The sequence below is a fragment of the Amaranthus tricolor genome, chromosome 6, assembly GCF_026212465.1.
Source record: "Amaranthus tricolor cultivar Red isolate AtriRed21 chromosome 6, ASM2621246v1, whole genome shotgun sequence".
Lineage (NCBI taxonomy): Eukaryota > Viridiplantae > Streptophyta > Magnoliopsida > Caryophyllales > Amaranthaceae > Amaranthus > Amaranthus tricolor.
This window is the reverse complement of record NC_080052.1, coordinates 21,388,392-21,402,970: the sequence shown is the minus strand read 5'-3', so window position 1 is coordinate 21,402,970 and position 14,579 is coordinate 21,388,392. Positions and strand designations below refer to the sequence as shown.

The 14,579-nt window shown below is 28.7% G+C and overlaps 2 protein-coding genes across 3 annotated transcripts; one reads left to right on the top strand and one right to left on the bottom strand.

Annotated features, from left to right (window-relative positions):
- Nucleotides 1-366: 366 nt before the first annotated feature.
- Nucleotides 367-4,010, top strand: LOC130815492 (tetraspanin-8-like). The gene is made up of 2 exons (XM_057681981.1): nucleotides 367-1,039; nucleotides 2,965-4,010. The coding sequence occupies exons 1-2, from the start codon at nucleotides 542-544 to the stop codon at nucleotides 3,265-3,267; spliced, it is 801 nt and encodes a 266-aa protein (XP_057537964.1). The 5' UTR covers nucleotides 367-541; the 3' UTR covers nucleotides 3,268-4,010.
- A 1,435-nt stretch (nucleotides 4,011-5,445) lies between these two features.
- LOC130816054 (WAT1-related protein At4g30420-like) lies at nucleotides 5,446-14,289 on the bottom strand. 2 transcript variants are annotated; one of them, XM_057682626.1, is made up of 7 exons: nucleotides 13,912-14,289; nucleotides 11,764-11,838; nucleotides 11,531-11,647; nucleotides 8,670-8,916; nucleotides 7,328-7,486; nucleotides 7,041-7,192; nucleotides 5,446-5,987 (listed from the first exon to the last, which is right to left on the bottom strand). In XM_057682626.1, exons 1-7 carry the CDS (start codon nucleotides 14,091-14,093, stop codon nucleotides 5,798-5,800), a joined length of 1,122 nt encoding a protein of 373 aa, XP_057538609.1. In that variant the 5' UTR covers nucleotides 14,094-14,289; the 3' UTR covers nucleotides 5,446-5,797. The 2 variants fall into 2 exon arrangements, with proteins under 2 accessions (XP_057538609.1, XP_057538610.1); XM_057682627.1 differs by having other exon boundaries at nucleotides 11,764-11,849; nucleotides 13,912-13,988.
- Nucleotides 14,290-14,579: the final 290 nt, after the last annotated feature.

The following is a 14,579-nucleotide window of genomic DNA, read 5'->3' as shown; positions in this document are numbered from 1 at the left end:
TTGTTGTTATTATTATTATAATTATTATTATTATTATTATTATTATTATTATTATTATTATTATTATTATTATTATTGTTATTGTGATTGTTATTATTATTATTATTAAATTTTTATTTTTATTTTAATTATTATATTTAATTTATTTTTTTAAATATTTATTATTATTATTATTATTATATTAAGAAATTTTAAGTTCAGTGGTAAAGTTGTAATTTTTTAAAATTTAGGGGCAAATTCATAATTTTATTTAAAATGTGGCAATGAAATAAAAAAGGTGGCCAAAAATAAAAATTTAATAGTTGATTTTATAATAAGTCAAAATGAAGCAAGTTCTTTAGGAGTATAAAACTTCCCAACTTGAATGACCAGTCAAATCCATGTTCTTCCACTCCAAAGTGCGTACCCCAAATCCGTTACATAAAACCTCTTCGCCTTCTCCCAAACCGTCACAAATCACAATCAAACCCTACAATTTCAAATACCCCATTTCCGATTAATCATCTTCATTTCATTCATTACCCTTTCTCAATCCAAAACAATGAAGTGCTCCAACAGTCTCGTAGGACTCCTTAACGCGATTACATTTCTCCTCTCAATCCCCATCCTCGGCGGCGGAATATGGCTTGCGCACAAAGCCACAACCGATTGCGAGAAATACTTAGAGAAACCTGTGATTGCACTCGGAGTTTTTCTCATGTTGGTTTCACTTGCTGGCTTAATCGGTGCATGTTGTCGTGTTAATTGGCTTCTTTGGGTTTACCTTTTGGTCATGTTTTTGCTTATTGTTATTCTCTTTTGTTTTACTATCTTTGCTTTTGTTGTTACTAATAAAGGGGCTGGTGATGTTGTGAGTAATCGAGGGTATAAAGAGTATAAACTTGGTGATTACTCTAATTGGTTGCAAAATAGAGTTGATAATTCTAAGAATTGGAGACGTATTAGAAGTTGTTTGATTGATGGTAAAATTTGTCAGAAACTTGCTGCAACTAATTCTCCTCAATCCGAATTCTTTTCCAAACATTTGTCTCCTATTGAGGTATTTTTTTTTTATTTTTTGCAATTTTAGATCTGGGTTTTTGTTTAATTTTTGTGGGTTATTGTTGAATTCTGTTTTATGAAAGTTTTGCGTTCTGGGTTTCATCATTTTTGTAAAATATTACTTCTGTTTGACGGTTTTTTAGTTTTGTTTTTAAGTATGGAAATCACGTTTTTGATCTGTTTTTTCAATTATATTCTGTTGGTTAGTTTTGAATTTTGTATGTTTCTGGGTTTATTTGGTTGCGATTTGTAAGTATTACTTCTATATGCAAAACATGACTGCATAATGTTTGGTTTTTGTGAGTTGAATTGTGCAATTTTGTCTTCTATGAAAATTTTGTTATTTGCATGAGTTTTGTGTCTACTTTTTAACTCTACATACATTTACTTTATCTTCTGAAAAAGTTGAGAGCCTTTTAGAAGGATTCATGTTCACCTTTTGGTTGACTTATTTTAAAGGCAAATTTATTTCTTTTTACTCCTTTTTACCAGATTTTGCATCATAAGGAGAGACATAGAATTAAATGAAATTAGTTTGGGTGAATAATAAAAAGAAAAAAAATGTTTTAACGGTGGAATTATGTTTAAAAATAGCAATGAATAATAGGGGACTAATTGAGAGGGCATCTTTATGTTTTTTTTTTTTTTTTTTTTTTTTTTTTTTTTTTTTTTACCATTTACAATGGAGTGAAAATCATTATGAAATAATCTAATGTGACTATCACTGTATCATTTGTTTTTTTTTAATATTATTTATTGATCGCTTTTGATTTGTATTTTATTTAAATTTTATTTAAGATATTGTTTAATTCGTTTATAAATTTTGTTAATATTAATTTTTTATTATTTTTTTAAACTCAATTTAAAATATTTATATTTAGATTAAGTATATGCATTGACAAACGATGCAAAAACGAAGTAAGACTCAAATTGAATAAGATGGAGTATAATCTTCCTTTATGGGGGTTATTGACTTAAAGTGAGAGATATAGTGGATATTTAAAACTCTTATTCAGATTTGCTCTATTAATCATTCATAATTAAAAAAATTATTGAGTAAAGTCTACTACTCTACGTTAGAACGTTGAATTAGTCTTTGATTATTAGTAAGACTTTGCAGATGAATTGTATTTTTTCTTCTTTTGTGGCCTTTCGTTTTGATTTGTTAATCCCACTGAAAAGAACATCTTACTTAACATTAGAAGAAGAACCTAGTGTCACTTTCTTTATTTGGCACGTCATTTTCTTTTACTTTTATTGAGGAATATCCCAAACTACTTCTATGCTTAGTCTTTTAACTAATTCTACGTCATTTAGCTTCGTTACAAAAACTTTCACATTGTAAATCGAAATGATCCAAAATGATTGGAACGGAGAAGTATTCTTTTACTCTATATTTTTTTGAAATATTCTTCATTATTTTAGAATCAAGGCATTGGTGTGGTTATGTTCATTGTTATTGTTCGAGTATTAACGAGCTAAGCCAAGCAGTGTACATGTTCGTATTTAGTTCCCTCTTGTGTTGTTCGAGTTTTAGCCACATCATGAGAAATGACAATTTTATTGCATGACTTATGCATTAGTAACGTTATAAGTTCTATCTTTATGATGAAGAATCTATTAAGGGTTGTAATTTAGTCCGAATTAGACTTTTAAATGCTGAATTATTTATCCTTTGCAAGGCTGAGTTTCAAATCCGTACCCTCTCTGTCTCTCGCACTCTTATAACTTTTATTTTCCAACTCTTATCTCTTCAAGTAAGATCTTATTTGACCGTCTTTTCGTATATAAATTTTGTTTGTGAAAAGCAGCATAAGTCAAATTAGGTGTATCACATTCCTCTTTCAGACATGTTCTAACCTTATACAACTTTCTCTTATCTTATTGCCTTGTTTCTGAACATTTTTGACTTTGTGAATGTAGTCTGGTTGCTGTAAACCCCCAACAAGCTGTGGATTCACATTTGTAAGCCCAACAAACTGGACCAAGGCGGGAACCCCAGCCGATTCAGACTGCAATGCTTGGGACAACAACCCGAATACCCTCTGCTATGATTGCAGTTCATGCAAAGCTGGGTTTTTGCAGAATCTCAAGGGTGACTGGAAGAAAGTTGCTGTTATCAACATCGTTTTCCTCGTCTTTCTGATCATCGTGTACTCAATTGGTTGCTGTGCTTTCCGTAATAACAGATGGGACAATGGTAATCAATATAAGCCCTATCGTTGATGGATCTTTAGATGACTCGTATAATACTTTAGATTCCTAGGTATGTCTAGTTTGATACACATACACTAGTAAGTAAGTACATTGGAGTTTCTGGTTTATTGTTTTATATGTTTGTCATGCTTTGCTCTGTATATTTGACCTTTGTCATTAGCATGACAGAGAATGGCATTTGGATATTATATTTATAATTGTTTGTTTAATTTCATTTTTTGTTTACTTTTTTGAAAACGTTTTTATTACCGGTATTTTCTTTGTCCTTTTGAGTTTGCACCATAAAATTAAAAAAACTCTTACGGCCCGTTTGGTTAGTGGTACTAAATAGTGGTAATGAGAATGATTTATAGTGTAAAATTTTATCAAAAGTTAGTGTAAAATTTTATCAAAAGTTATATGTTATTTCCATGGTAATCAAACTTAAAGATTTTGTTTACAAATTTCTATTACCTTCTAATACCACCCCTCCCAATGGTAATGCATTGAAATGAATATGAAGAAAATGAGATGATTGAAGTTGGACTAATATGATCATCAAGGTAGCATAGAGATTTTTCAATCAAAATTACATTAGTTTTTCATTCTCATTACCACCGTTTATTACAATTTTGCGCACTTTTGTCAATTCCAGTTTCTAGCTAGCTAGATTGTTGTATACTCTGCCTTCGGAAAATTGTTATGCTTTCTTTTTTCTTGGTTGGTTCAATCGGCGAAGAATGGAAGTAGTTTATCTGAATCAGAGCACGATACAATAGCCTCATGCTCATAGTACACGAGGTAAAAATGAGCTCCATAGACGACTCGATAAGCTAAGCTCCGATAGAATGCTTTCAATTTGTAGCCATTGTCTATGTTCTACTGAGTTTGCGCCATAATGTTGATGAGCTTGAGCATCTTTCAGCAGTTTCTTAGCTCTCAGCCTGTGTAAATGAGTAGGACTTAATTACGTACCTAACCGACTCTTTTGACATGGCTCTGTGGACGATACAGAGACTGCAAACTACAAAGTGACTACCCCGGCTGTAATGGTTGTACACTTGTACATGATTATTTATGGCCCGTTTGATTATTAGTACTAAATGGTGCTAATAAAATGATTTTTAGTATAAATTTGTATTTTGTGAAATGTACCATGTCATTTCTATGGTAATGAAAAGTTTATCATCAAAATGTTTTTTTATTTACAATTTTTCATTACCGTCTAATATCACCTTTCCACATAGTAATACAATAGAATGAATTTTGTGAAGAAAATAAGATGATTGAAGTAAAACAAGCAAGACCATTAAACTTGTCATGAGATTTTTCCATCAAAATTACAGTAACATTTCATTACCATTTCTACTATTTAATATCGACTACCAACGGACCCTTAAGGTTATAAATAATTGTTTCATGGTTATAATTGGTCACTTAGAAATAGTAAGTAATCACTTTAAAACTATAAGTGATCATTTTAAGATTTTAAATGATTTTTTTTAAGATTGTGAGCAATCCTTTTAAGATGTAAATGTATATATTAGGCTAGATCAATAGAGACTTAATTTAAGTGGAATCCTCATAATTTAGACAAAATTCTAATTCTAATTCATATTATTTTTTTAAAAAAATTGACCCGCCGTTTAGGATGCAGGTCGACGGGTTGGATCAAGCGGGTCAGATTTTTTTAAACACCCCTAATATCAATCACTAATACAAAATTGTTGAACTAGACGTCGAAATGGTAAATTAAACATTTGAAGCATAAAAATGTTTCAGGGCAAATTATAAAGACAACAACCAACACTTAATAAGGGTAGAAACGTCAAAATGGTGAAACGAAAATTGACAAGAATTTAGCGGAAAATGCTATGACAGCTATATAGTGCATAAACAAGATGCTATCATGTGAAAAAATCTTATAAAAATGATACCACTCGCATTTCATGAAACTTCAATTCTACCATGTAGAATTTCCCATTAATTGATTTACGTTGCTTTTGTTTTAAATAAATTAGACGTTGCTTTTGTTTTAAATAAAATTAGACATAATTATTATCGTGTACTTTAAATCTACCCTCGGTAACTAAAATACTTCTCTAAATAATAGTCTTTGCATGGAACCCACCAATTAGATCCTTCATCTAACTCAAAAAAAAAAATTAAATAGTAAAAGAAAACTAAAATTTAATCAATCCATTATAATGGCATTTACATATAATATGGTAGCATTTAAATTGCACTATGCCACAAATCTTTGTTCAAAATTGGATAGTAGAGTATGGATGAAGTACAATATAATTTACCATGTTTTGGATTACATGGTAGATCTCGAAAGAGAATGACTAGATGCAATTTGATAAAAAGCCTTGTATAGGAAAGCGGTACTTGCTCCAACTGAAACAAGACTATAATTGAAGTTAACCTTTATCATTATATTCAGTGTATTTCGCTCATAAAAATTGTGATCGGGATCTGAAAAGAGAAGGAAATGACAACTTATACTCGTAAAAGACAATGCGGTCAAAGATTTCCTCAAGAAAGATCCTCAAAAAAGTTAAACTTGATCGTCACACTTGTCAGCCAATAAGGGTCGCTCTAGATCAATATTACAGTTTTCCGTCACTTGTCCTGCTTTTGTTGGACTACTTACTAACCCCTCATTCTCTACTTGTGCCTTCATCTCCCTTGCTTTACCCCATAACACTGTGTATAGCCCAATAATCACGCCAAATGCACCCAACAAACTGTAATTAACCAATTATAAAATAATTTATTAATTGATTAAGGAGCATCGGTATACATGAAAAATCACAAATGAAAAAAGTCAATACCAAAAAATCTATTAATTATGAAAAAAAAAATCAATTTTAAAGTCAATTTTTCCATGGCTCTCATTTTGCTAAATTGACTTTCTCGGCATAGAAAGAATGATAGTTAATCATTTCAGTAGGTAATGAAAATCAAATGCATATTATAAAAATGAAAAACAAACTTTCAACTACTAAACTAACCCAAATTTTCTTACTATACACTGACTATTAAAATAGTTTCACTATATCCACAACTCTATTAATTATATACAAACATAAACCAATTATTTATATTTTAATATATTATTCTTTTAAACTCGACCACAAAATTACTTTTAAATTGATCCATTTACTTTATAATTTTTTTTCTCAACTAACAATTCACCCAAACTAAAAACCTAACATAATGTAAGTACACTTTCAATTAAAAAAAAAAAAATCGATTAATTCGGAGTTAGTTTTATATGAACTTAGTCCACATAAAAATAATTTATATCAAATTAAATTTAAGGAGTTTAAGTTAAAAAATGTGAGCGAGTAAATGAGAAGTATGAGCTTGTAAATGAAAGGTCATGGACCAATGTCATAAGAGCACTTTCAATGGCGAGTAAAAAAAATTTCTTCACCAATCTTTCTCTATACTTTTTCATTTTACCACATCAAATTTTATATGGAAACATTTAATCTAATTTATCCCATTAATGAGAAAACAAAAAAATTTCCTTACTACTTTCTCTCTCCTACTTTGTTTACTCTATCCCTTTCTTTTACTCTCTTAATTTTTATTTTAAAATTTATTTTGAATGGTGAGACCCTTGTGAGAAAGTTAAGTTCTAAAAATTTTCGCTTATTTAGAGTCTTTTTAGAAACATCTGCATATCTTTTTGTGGGTTTTACTAATGAGAGTAAAAACCTCACAAAAAATTTACACACAAAAATAATTTCCAAGGTAATGGAAGTGGTTTAATAGACTTTAATTGTGATTACCTGCCAACGTAGAGTTGTTCATGGAGAAAAATACATGCTAAAATAGTAGTGATTACTGTACATAAAGGATTGAACATAGCCGAGTATAGTGGTCCTTTCTTTGAGATACACCATGCTTGAGCAAAGAATTGAATTCCTGATCCAAACACTCCCTACAAACAAAACTCCCCATTCAAACTAATTAGAATATGTAGTATATTATCTTGAATTATTTTCGACAATTTTTTTTTTTAAAAAATAAAGTATTAATACTAAAATAAAGTTGTTAAGATTTCATTAGATCATACCGAAATGACAATGCAAGAGAGTTCAAGAGTAGAGCTCAAATTCCAAGCATGAGGATTATGCTCTGAAAACCAAGCAATAGCCAATGATTGCAACATTGACAGAAAACACATCCAAGCAGACAAAGACAAGTGATTTGGATAACGTCTTGTTATGGGAACCTGCCCTTCAATCACAAAAAAAAATTAATTAAATATAACATTCAAATATTATAGAAAATTCTCAAATGTAAAAGACTATCTCTATTTGATTGACTTTATATATATTTAAAATTTTTAAATGATTAATTATAATCTTAAAATGATTAATTATAACCTTAAAATAGAGTCTTAATTAAAGATTACTTATGAATGGAGAGAATTTGAGAATGTCTTTGACTTGGGTGAGCTTGAGTCAAGGTATGTGGAGATTGTTAGTGATAATGGAGTTTTGAGTGTACCAAATAAATTCTATGTATTAGTATTGTTGCATAGAAGTGGGATCCTATGTAGGATTAAAGATGGGTGATTAAGTTTGTAACTTAATGTGGTGTTTAAGAGGTGATCAATGCATAGAATAAATGGTGTTGATAAATGGCTTAAACATGGTAATTATGAGGCATGATGAATAATGATTAATGAGGGATTGCAACAGATTGTACATGCTTTGATGAGGTATCCAAGAAACATGACCCACACTTTGATCGAGCACACAAGTCAGCAAGTCCTGGAAAGCCATGCTCGAACGAGCACTATCACAGCTCAAATGAGCACAACAGCTACAGAAGTTAGACACATTAGGTGGTAAACCGCTCGACGAGTGGTCTGGCAGCATGCACTTAGGATGCTTTTTTTTTGCACCGGTTAATTTGCTATAATTGATCGTAATGGTAATTACTCTTATCCTTAAATATGCGTAACTCATTAAATGTATAATCCTCTATAGTTAGAGGTTTTATATGTTATTGAAACACATCCACAATATACCCTAAGCCTAAACACATAGTCCATATTTCTTTTCTAATTCTTCAATTTGAGAGTTCTTTGAACTCTTTTGTGATAATATAAGTGAAATACTACACACCTCCGAGGAAGTAGTCAATATTGGATGAACCTCGTAAATCATTGTCATTTTTATTGCATTATTATCCCTTACAAAGATAGTTTTCATTGAAAGTGTAATTTGTTCATCATTAAACTTCATACCTTCGATCTTGGTAATATTGGAGTTTGAAATTATGAACTCTAATATAATATCGTTTTCGATTTATATTAGTTGGGCTAATTAATTAACTCATCTATAGAGTGAGTCTCACACCTTCTGATATAAGAATTTGAGATAATAACTAATAAGAAAAGTAAATACCTGCAAAATGAGCCAACAAGACCAGCAACACATGCTGGCAAAGATAAAGAGACACCCAATAATCCAAGTATCATAACCTTCAAAGGAGTTTAGCATAAGAGAATTATTGGAAGGTGTTGGGTGAAGTTGGATATTTAGTAATTTAGGGCCTCTTAATAAAGCCATGCAGCCTGCTCCTATCACGCAAAACCCTGTCCCTAACATCTTTGCCATGCTGCTTAAACTCTTCAATTGCACTTGCTCAAGCCTATATAAGTTCATTGTAAATATAATTAATTTATCTTGACAAACTATTTATATCAATTATTGAGTGAAAATTAAGAACATTATATTTCCCTTTATTTCACCAAAACACTACTCTCTCTGTTTCTTTTTAAACGTTCAATTTGGTTTTTGGACTTTATTTATCATTTACTTCTAATTTGCATTTTATTGTTAATTTATAAGGTAAAAGTCAGATGAGATCTTGTTTGATTTGTTCCAACATAAGATTTATTGATATCTAGTTTTTATAATTTTTATTTAATTAAATCATACAATACTATAAAAGAATTGGAAAATCCATATGACGATTTTATATAGTTTTGCCAAATAGAGTATTTTTATTGGTTAAAATTCCGCCTATATAGCATATACTTAAGCAAGCTCTTAATTTCTAAAAGAAAAAAAAACATTAATTAATTATCATATTTAAAATACATAATTAAATTAATTTCAATACAATATAATTAATTTTTCAAATAGTTAGTTACCATATTTAATCTAATAATAAATTGATTTGAAATTAATATTTGCTTAAATTTATATTACATAGATCATAATCATACTTATAGTCATACTCATATAATCATAATCATAACCATAATCATAATCATAATCATAATCATAATCATAATCATAGATATTAATCATATAAGAATAAGAATAAGAAAAAAAAAAGAATGATTATAAGAATATGTTATATTTCTATGAATAAATATAACGTCTTTATGATTAACAATAAGTCTTATTATCAACTATAAATACTTGGCTTGAGTAATTTTTACAACTGTTGAAGATTATTAATATGTGATAAGAACGGTGAAATTATGATACTGAGTGTTGTATACAAAGCTGTGTTTCAAATCCTTAAACTGTTATTATAATTAAAAAAAAATTGCTTATTTAAAATTAATTGTTTTTTATACTTACATCATTGTTCATATCAATTTCTTTATTTCTAAATATCATTTTATTTATGCAAAATTTATTACAATGTAATGGAAAAAATTAAACTTGATAAATATAATTTATACTTCCATTTTTATTTTAAAATCATAATTTATTTTATATATTTTAATTTTAAAAACTTCGTGTATACACGGGTTTATATACTAGCTAGAGATATTAAGAATAGTATAAGTGCACTGGCAAATATATCCAAACTAAATGAGACAATTAAAAAGAAATGAAGGAATATATTATAATGTAGCAAGTATTATGAAAGAGAAGAAGTATGAACTTTAAATATTAGAGCTAATTATTTGGTATACAATAGTTTTCATGTACTTTTCATGTTTTGAAAATAAGTTAACTAAGCCAATCAAAAATCTACACTAGTTTATTAGTCGGTAATTCACCAAAAAATATATTATAATCAAGCAAGTAAATTAAGGTAGCGTTTAATAAAAATAATTAAATGGTATTTTTGCATAACTTCTCCATAACACAAAACTTTGTATCACAAAAAAATCTTTAAAACTTTGTATCAACACCTCTTTCGTCTATAATTATAGATCGATACATTGGCTTAAAATCACTTAAAAAAAACCCATCGGTTTGAAAGGAGTATGGTATTTTTTTGTACCACCTCAAAGAACTAAGAAGCTAAGGTAGTACTCCCTCTCATATAATTTACACCTTGATTTATTTATAGTTGGTGAGAAAAAAAAAAAAAAAAGAATTGCTACAAAGCACGCCTCATTTTGCATCACTAAACAATCATTATAGCCCATTTCACTCATTTTCCATTATTCTTATTACAGGCTAATAGCGCACCTATCACTTTCTTTTAATCTCATCTATAGATTATAATCTCTTCATCTCATTGAATTTGCAGCATTTTTCTTCTTATTTTATCCCACTTAATTTGCATTATGTTTATTTTTGAACAATGGCTCACAACTTTTTTAATCTTATCTATACATTTTAACAATATTTTAATTTTATCCATTAATTCAATCACTTTCTTCATTTATTACGATTTTTTTAAAAATTACCCTTTTTCTCTTTGATACCAATCTAATGAGACAAATGAGTGATTCTCTTTTAATTCCATATACATATTACATTTTCACTATTTATAAATTACAAATATTCACTTTTTTTCTTAAAAATTACAACTTTTCTATCTACTCCTAATAAATTAGGGCGGAGGGAGTAATTGCAAACAACCCAAAATAGAAAGTTAATGGGTGTTTGGATCTTAGCTTTTCGGTTGGTTTTTTAATTGGCTTTTAATTTGTTGGTTGGTCAAACAGTTAAAAAATGTGTTTGGTAAATAGTTTTTGAAGTAGCTGAAAAACTGACTTTTAAGCCAAAATGAAAAAGCTTTTCCAGCAAATTTTTTATTTGGCTTTTGACTTGTTGGTCCACTTTTTTTTTCTAATAAACAGTCAGCAACCAATACTCAAATTTATCAAATATTTTCACAAACAAGTAACTTTTTCAACTACCAACAAAAACAGGCCACATTTCTAACTAATCAAACAAGTAAACTAAAAAAGCCAACAATCATCGGTCAATTGCCAAACATCCTGATGTAAATTAAATGGGATGAGATCAGGAAGTATTACAAGTAATAGAAGAGATAAGTAAATTACCCTAAGATGGCGGCTAGCAAGAAGGTAACGGCAGGAACCAGATTGGTCATGGCGCTTGCAATTGAGGATGATGCCATGTATAATCCTTCAAAGTACATCGTCTGATTCATCACCACTCTAATTATTTTTAAAATATAAATTTAATTATCAGGATCAATACATGTAATTACTAAAATAAATAAATAAATTAAATTAAAACCACTGAAAAGAAAAAAAAAATTAAAAAAACGTACCCAACGAAAGCTGTGGCGAAGATTATAAAAAATGTTTTGATTTCCATACAACAATTACTCGTACTAGATTTTCGCCTGAAAACAAGCTGTTATGAGAAATTGAGAATCACCAATCTTAGAAATAAGGTGCGTCATACAGTATATCGATCCAGATTAATTTCAACTATTTCAAGTTACGGTATATGTATTGATGTCTATCCTTCAAATCAAATCACAAAACTTTAACCATTTAACTTGAAATTACGACTAATAAAATAATCATAATTCATAAAAATAAAATTACGACTGTAATTCACAAAAATTCTTTGAGAATGGATCGAACCCCAACAATAGTACAACAATAGAACAATAGTGAGTAGAAGATGAGTGAAAAACAGAGCATAAACAAGAGAACACAGCAAACAACAACACCAATATGTTTATAAGGTGTCAATAGATACCTCCCCCAACAAAAATATCTTATCATTAATATAATCTCAATTTCACTAATGACTCAACTTGTTAAGACTTCACTCTTAACCCATAAAAAATAAAAATTTCGCCTTTAATGGTGAAACTCCACAAATTAATTCAAAGAAAACACTCTAATGATCAATGCCCCAACTTCTCTAATGTATTTGCCTCTTCTCGTGCCTCTAGTAATATTCTAAGACTCTTAGAGCTTTGCACATATTAAAAAAGCCCTAAGACCAAACCAAACCCTTAAAGCTCAAAAAAAAAAACAATCCTAAAGTTTAAAATAATTTGTAAATTATTTTTTAAAAATAGATAAAAGGTCTGATAAATTATTAATCTAAAAAACCGTAACAAAAATATAAAAATTTTAGCTTGGGTTAGCTAGAGGCTTCAACTGCATACTTTAAAATTTCGTTTATGCCAATTTAACCTATTAACTTAATTTGAAAAAAAAAACCCCAAACTAAATTTTGTAGAATTTTTTGTGCTAATACATATTATATGAATGATGTATATATAAACTTTTAGTAATCACAATTGATAGAAGTAACGGATATTTCTCAAACTTATAAAGTTATACTTAACTATTCCACAAGTTTTAAGAATTAAAAAAATTAAATCTTTAAATAGTGAAGATATTATTGTATTAAATAATAAATTTGATAGAGGACAAGTAAGAATTATTGCACATTAAAAAATATTAAAAAAATTAGTGGAAAAATAGGACCAAAACTAATAAAAAATATTTTTATATTGTTAGTAAGAAACATATTGGACTATAAAAAAATAAAATAATGTTAGAATGAAGTTTGTGGAACATAATGTAGGGAGCATAAAGTTTATTAAAATATTAAATGAGAATCAACAATGTTATTTTTGTTTAAAATTTGTAATATAAATGAATAGATTTTTTATAAGAATATAAATAAAATACCCTAAAATAACAAATAACAACTTATTTATAAAACGAGCAGAATATATATTTCTATGTGTAAACATCAAATATGGATAAAAAATATCATGCACAACTACTTAAAAAATTATTATCCAAAGAAAGCCGTCTCCGTTCATTTATGAGCTTAGAGCAAGGATAAAAAAGGCTCCTAAAAAGCTCGCTTAATGGTAAATAAAAAATTAGAGTAAGAAAACAAAATTTATTACATAAAAGATTAAAAATTTAGGTTGTTAGAGAGGTAAAAGAAAAATTGGTTACGAGGTAACGAAAATAAATAAAACAATAATTATTTTCCTCATATCATGGTATAAATTTAACACAAAGATGGATGGGAGAATACTTTCCTCCAAATAAGGAAATTGTATTCTTTTTCATTCATATTTTTTTAGTTTACTCTCGTTTTACATCTTTAACAATTATTTTAATTACTTCATTTTTATCTCAACTTATCTTTTGCTTTCAATGGTTTGACTTTTACTGCCCCTTAAATATTTATACTCAGTCCAAGTGACCTATAAAAAAAGCTAATAACTCATATTACTAATACAAATTCTTATACGAGACAGTCTCACTGTAAAATATGCTTCAAACTAGCCCAATAATAAAAACTTTTAGTTTACATCGAAAGTAAATCCAATTCAACTGCTAATAATATATAGTATATGATCATCCCCTTTTGATAATCAATAAGCTAGTAAAATAAAATTGATTTAAGGAGCGGTATAGTTAGAGCATACCCAGAAAGAAAAGCAATAGGAGACATTACAGAGAAAGCCATAGCTTGTCTATAGAACATGAAGACTCTTGGATTCATGCCCTTAACAAGGGCAGCCCTGTTTAACAGAGCCATTACTGCATATACAAATTGCAGTGATACCATCACTATTGCTGGCAATTGCTCCTTTAATGAACTTCCCATTTTCTATTTACCTCACTTTTATATTTGTGTAGCTGAAGAATACGTAGAGGGTGTAATGTTTAATGCAATTTGGCAATTAGAAAAAGAAAGGAGGAGAGGTTAGAAGAGAATACTAGAAGCTAAGGAGTAAGGAAGGGTGGGATTTTATAAGAAAGAAATGGCAGGTGTAAGCTGTTACTCACTGACTTGACTGACTACAAAGGAGATAATTGGTGTATTTGTTGGCTGCTTTTGCGTTGCAGAATCATCACTGACTAACTATGCCAACTTGCCAACTTACTATTTTCTTTCAACCTTTGCTGCGCTGCGCATGTGCACTTTATCAGCACCACTTATTACAACCTCCGTCTCGGCTAATTAATATAAAAATAATTTTAAATATATATATATATATATATATATATATATATATATATATATATATATATATATATATATATATATATATATATATATATATATATATATATATATATATATATATAT

Bases quoted from the DNA above. Each gene is read 5' to 3' on its own strand.
- LOC130815492 (XM_057681981.1), top strand. From the start codon at position 542: ATGAAGTGCTCCAACAGTCTCGTAGGACTCCTTAACGCGATTACATTT. The intron at 1,040-2,964 runs GTATTTTTTTTT...TTGTGAATGTAG, and splicing joins AACATTTGTCTCCTATTGAG to TCTGGTTGCTGTAAACCCCC.
- LOC130816054 (XM_057682626.1), bottom strand. From the start codon at position 14,093: ATGGGAAGTTCATTAAAGGAGCAATTGCCAGCAATAGTGATGGTATCA. The intron at 11,648-11,763 runs GTACGTTTTTTT...AAAAATAATTAG, and splicing joins TTCGCCACAGCTTTCGTTGG to AGTGGTGATGAATCAGACGA. The intron at 8,917-11,530 runs GTAATTTACTTA...GAACTTATATAG, and splicing joins TTGCTAGCCGCCATCTTAGG to GCTTGAGCAAGTGCAATTGA.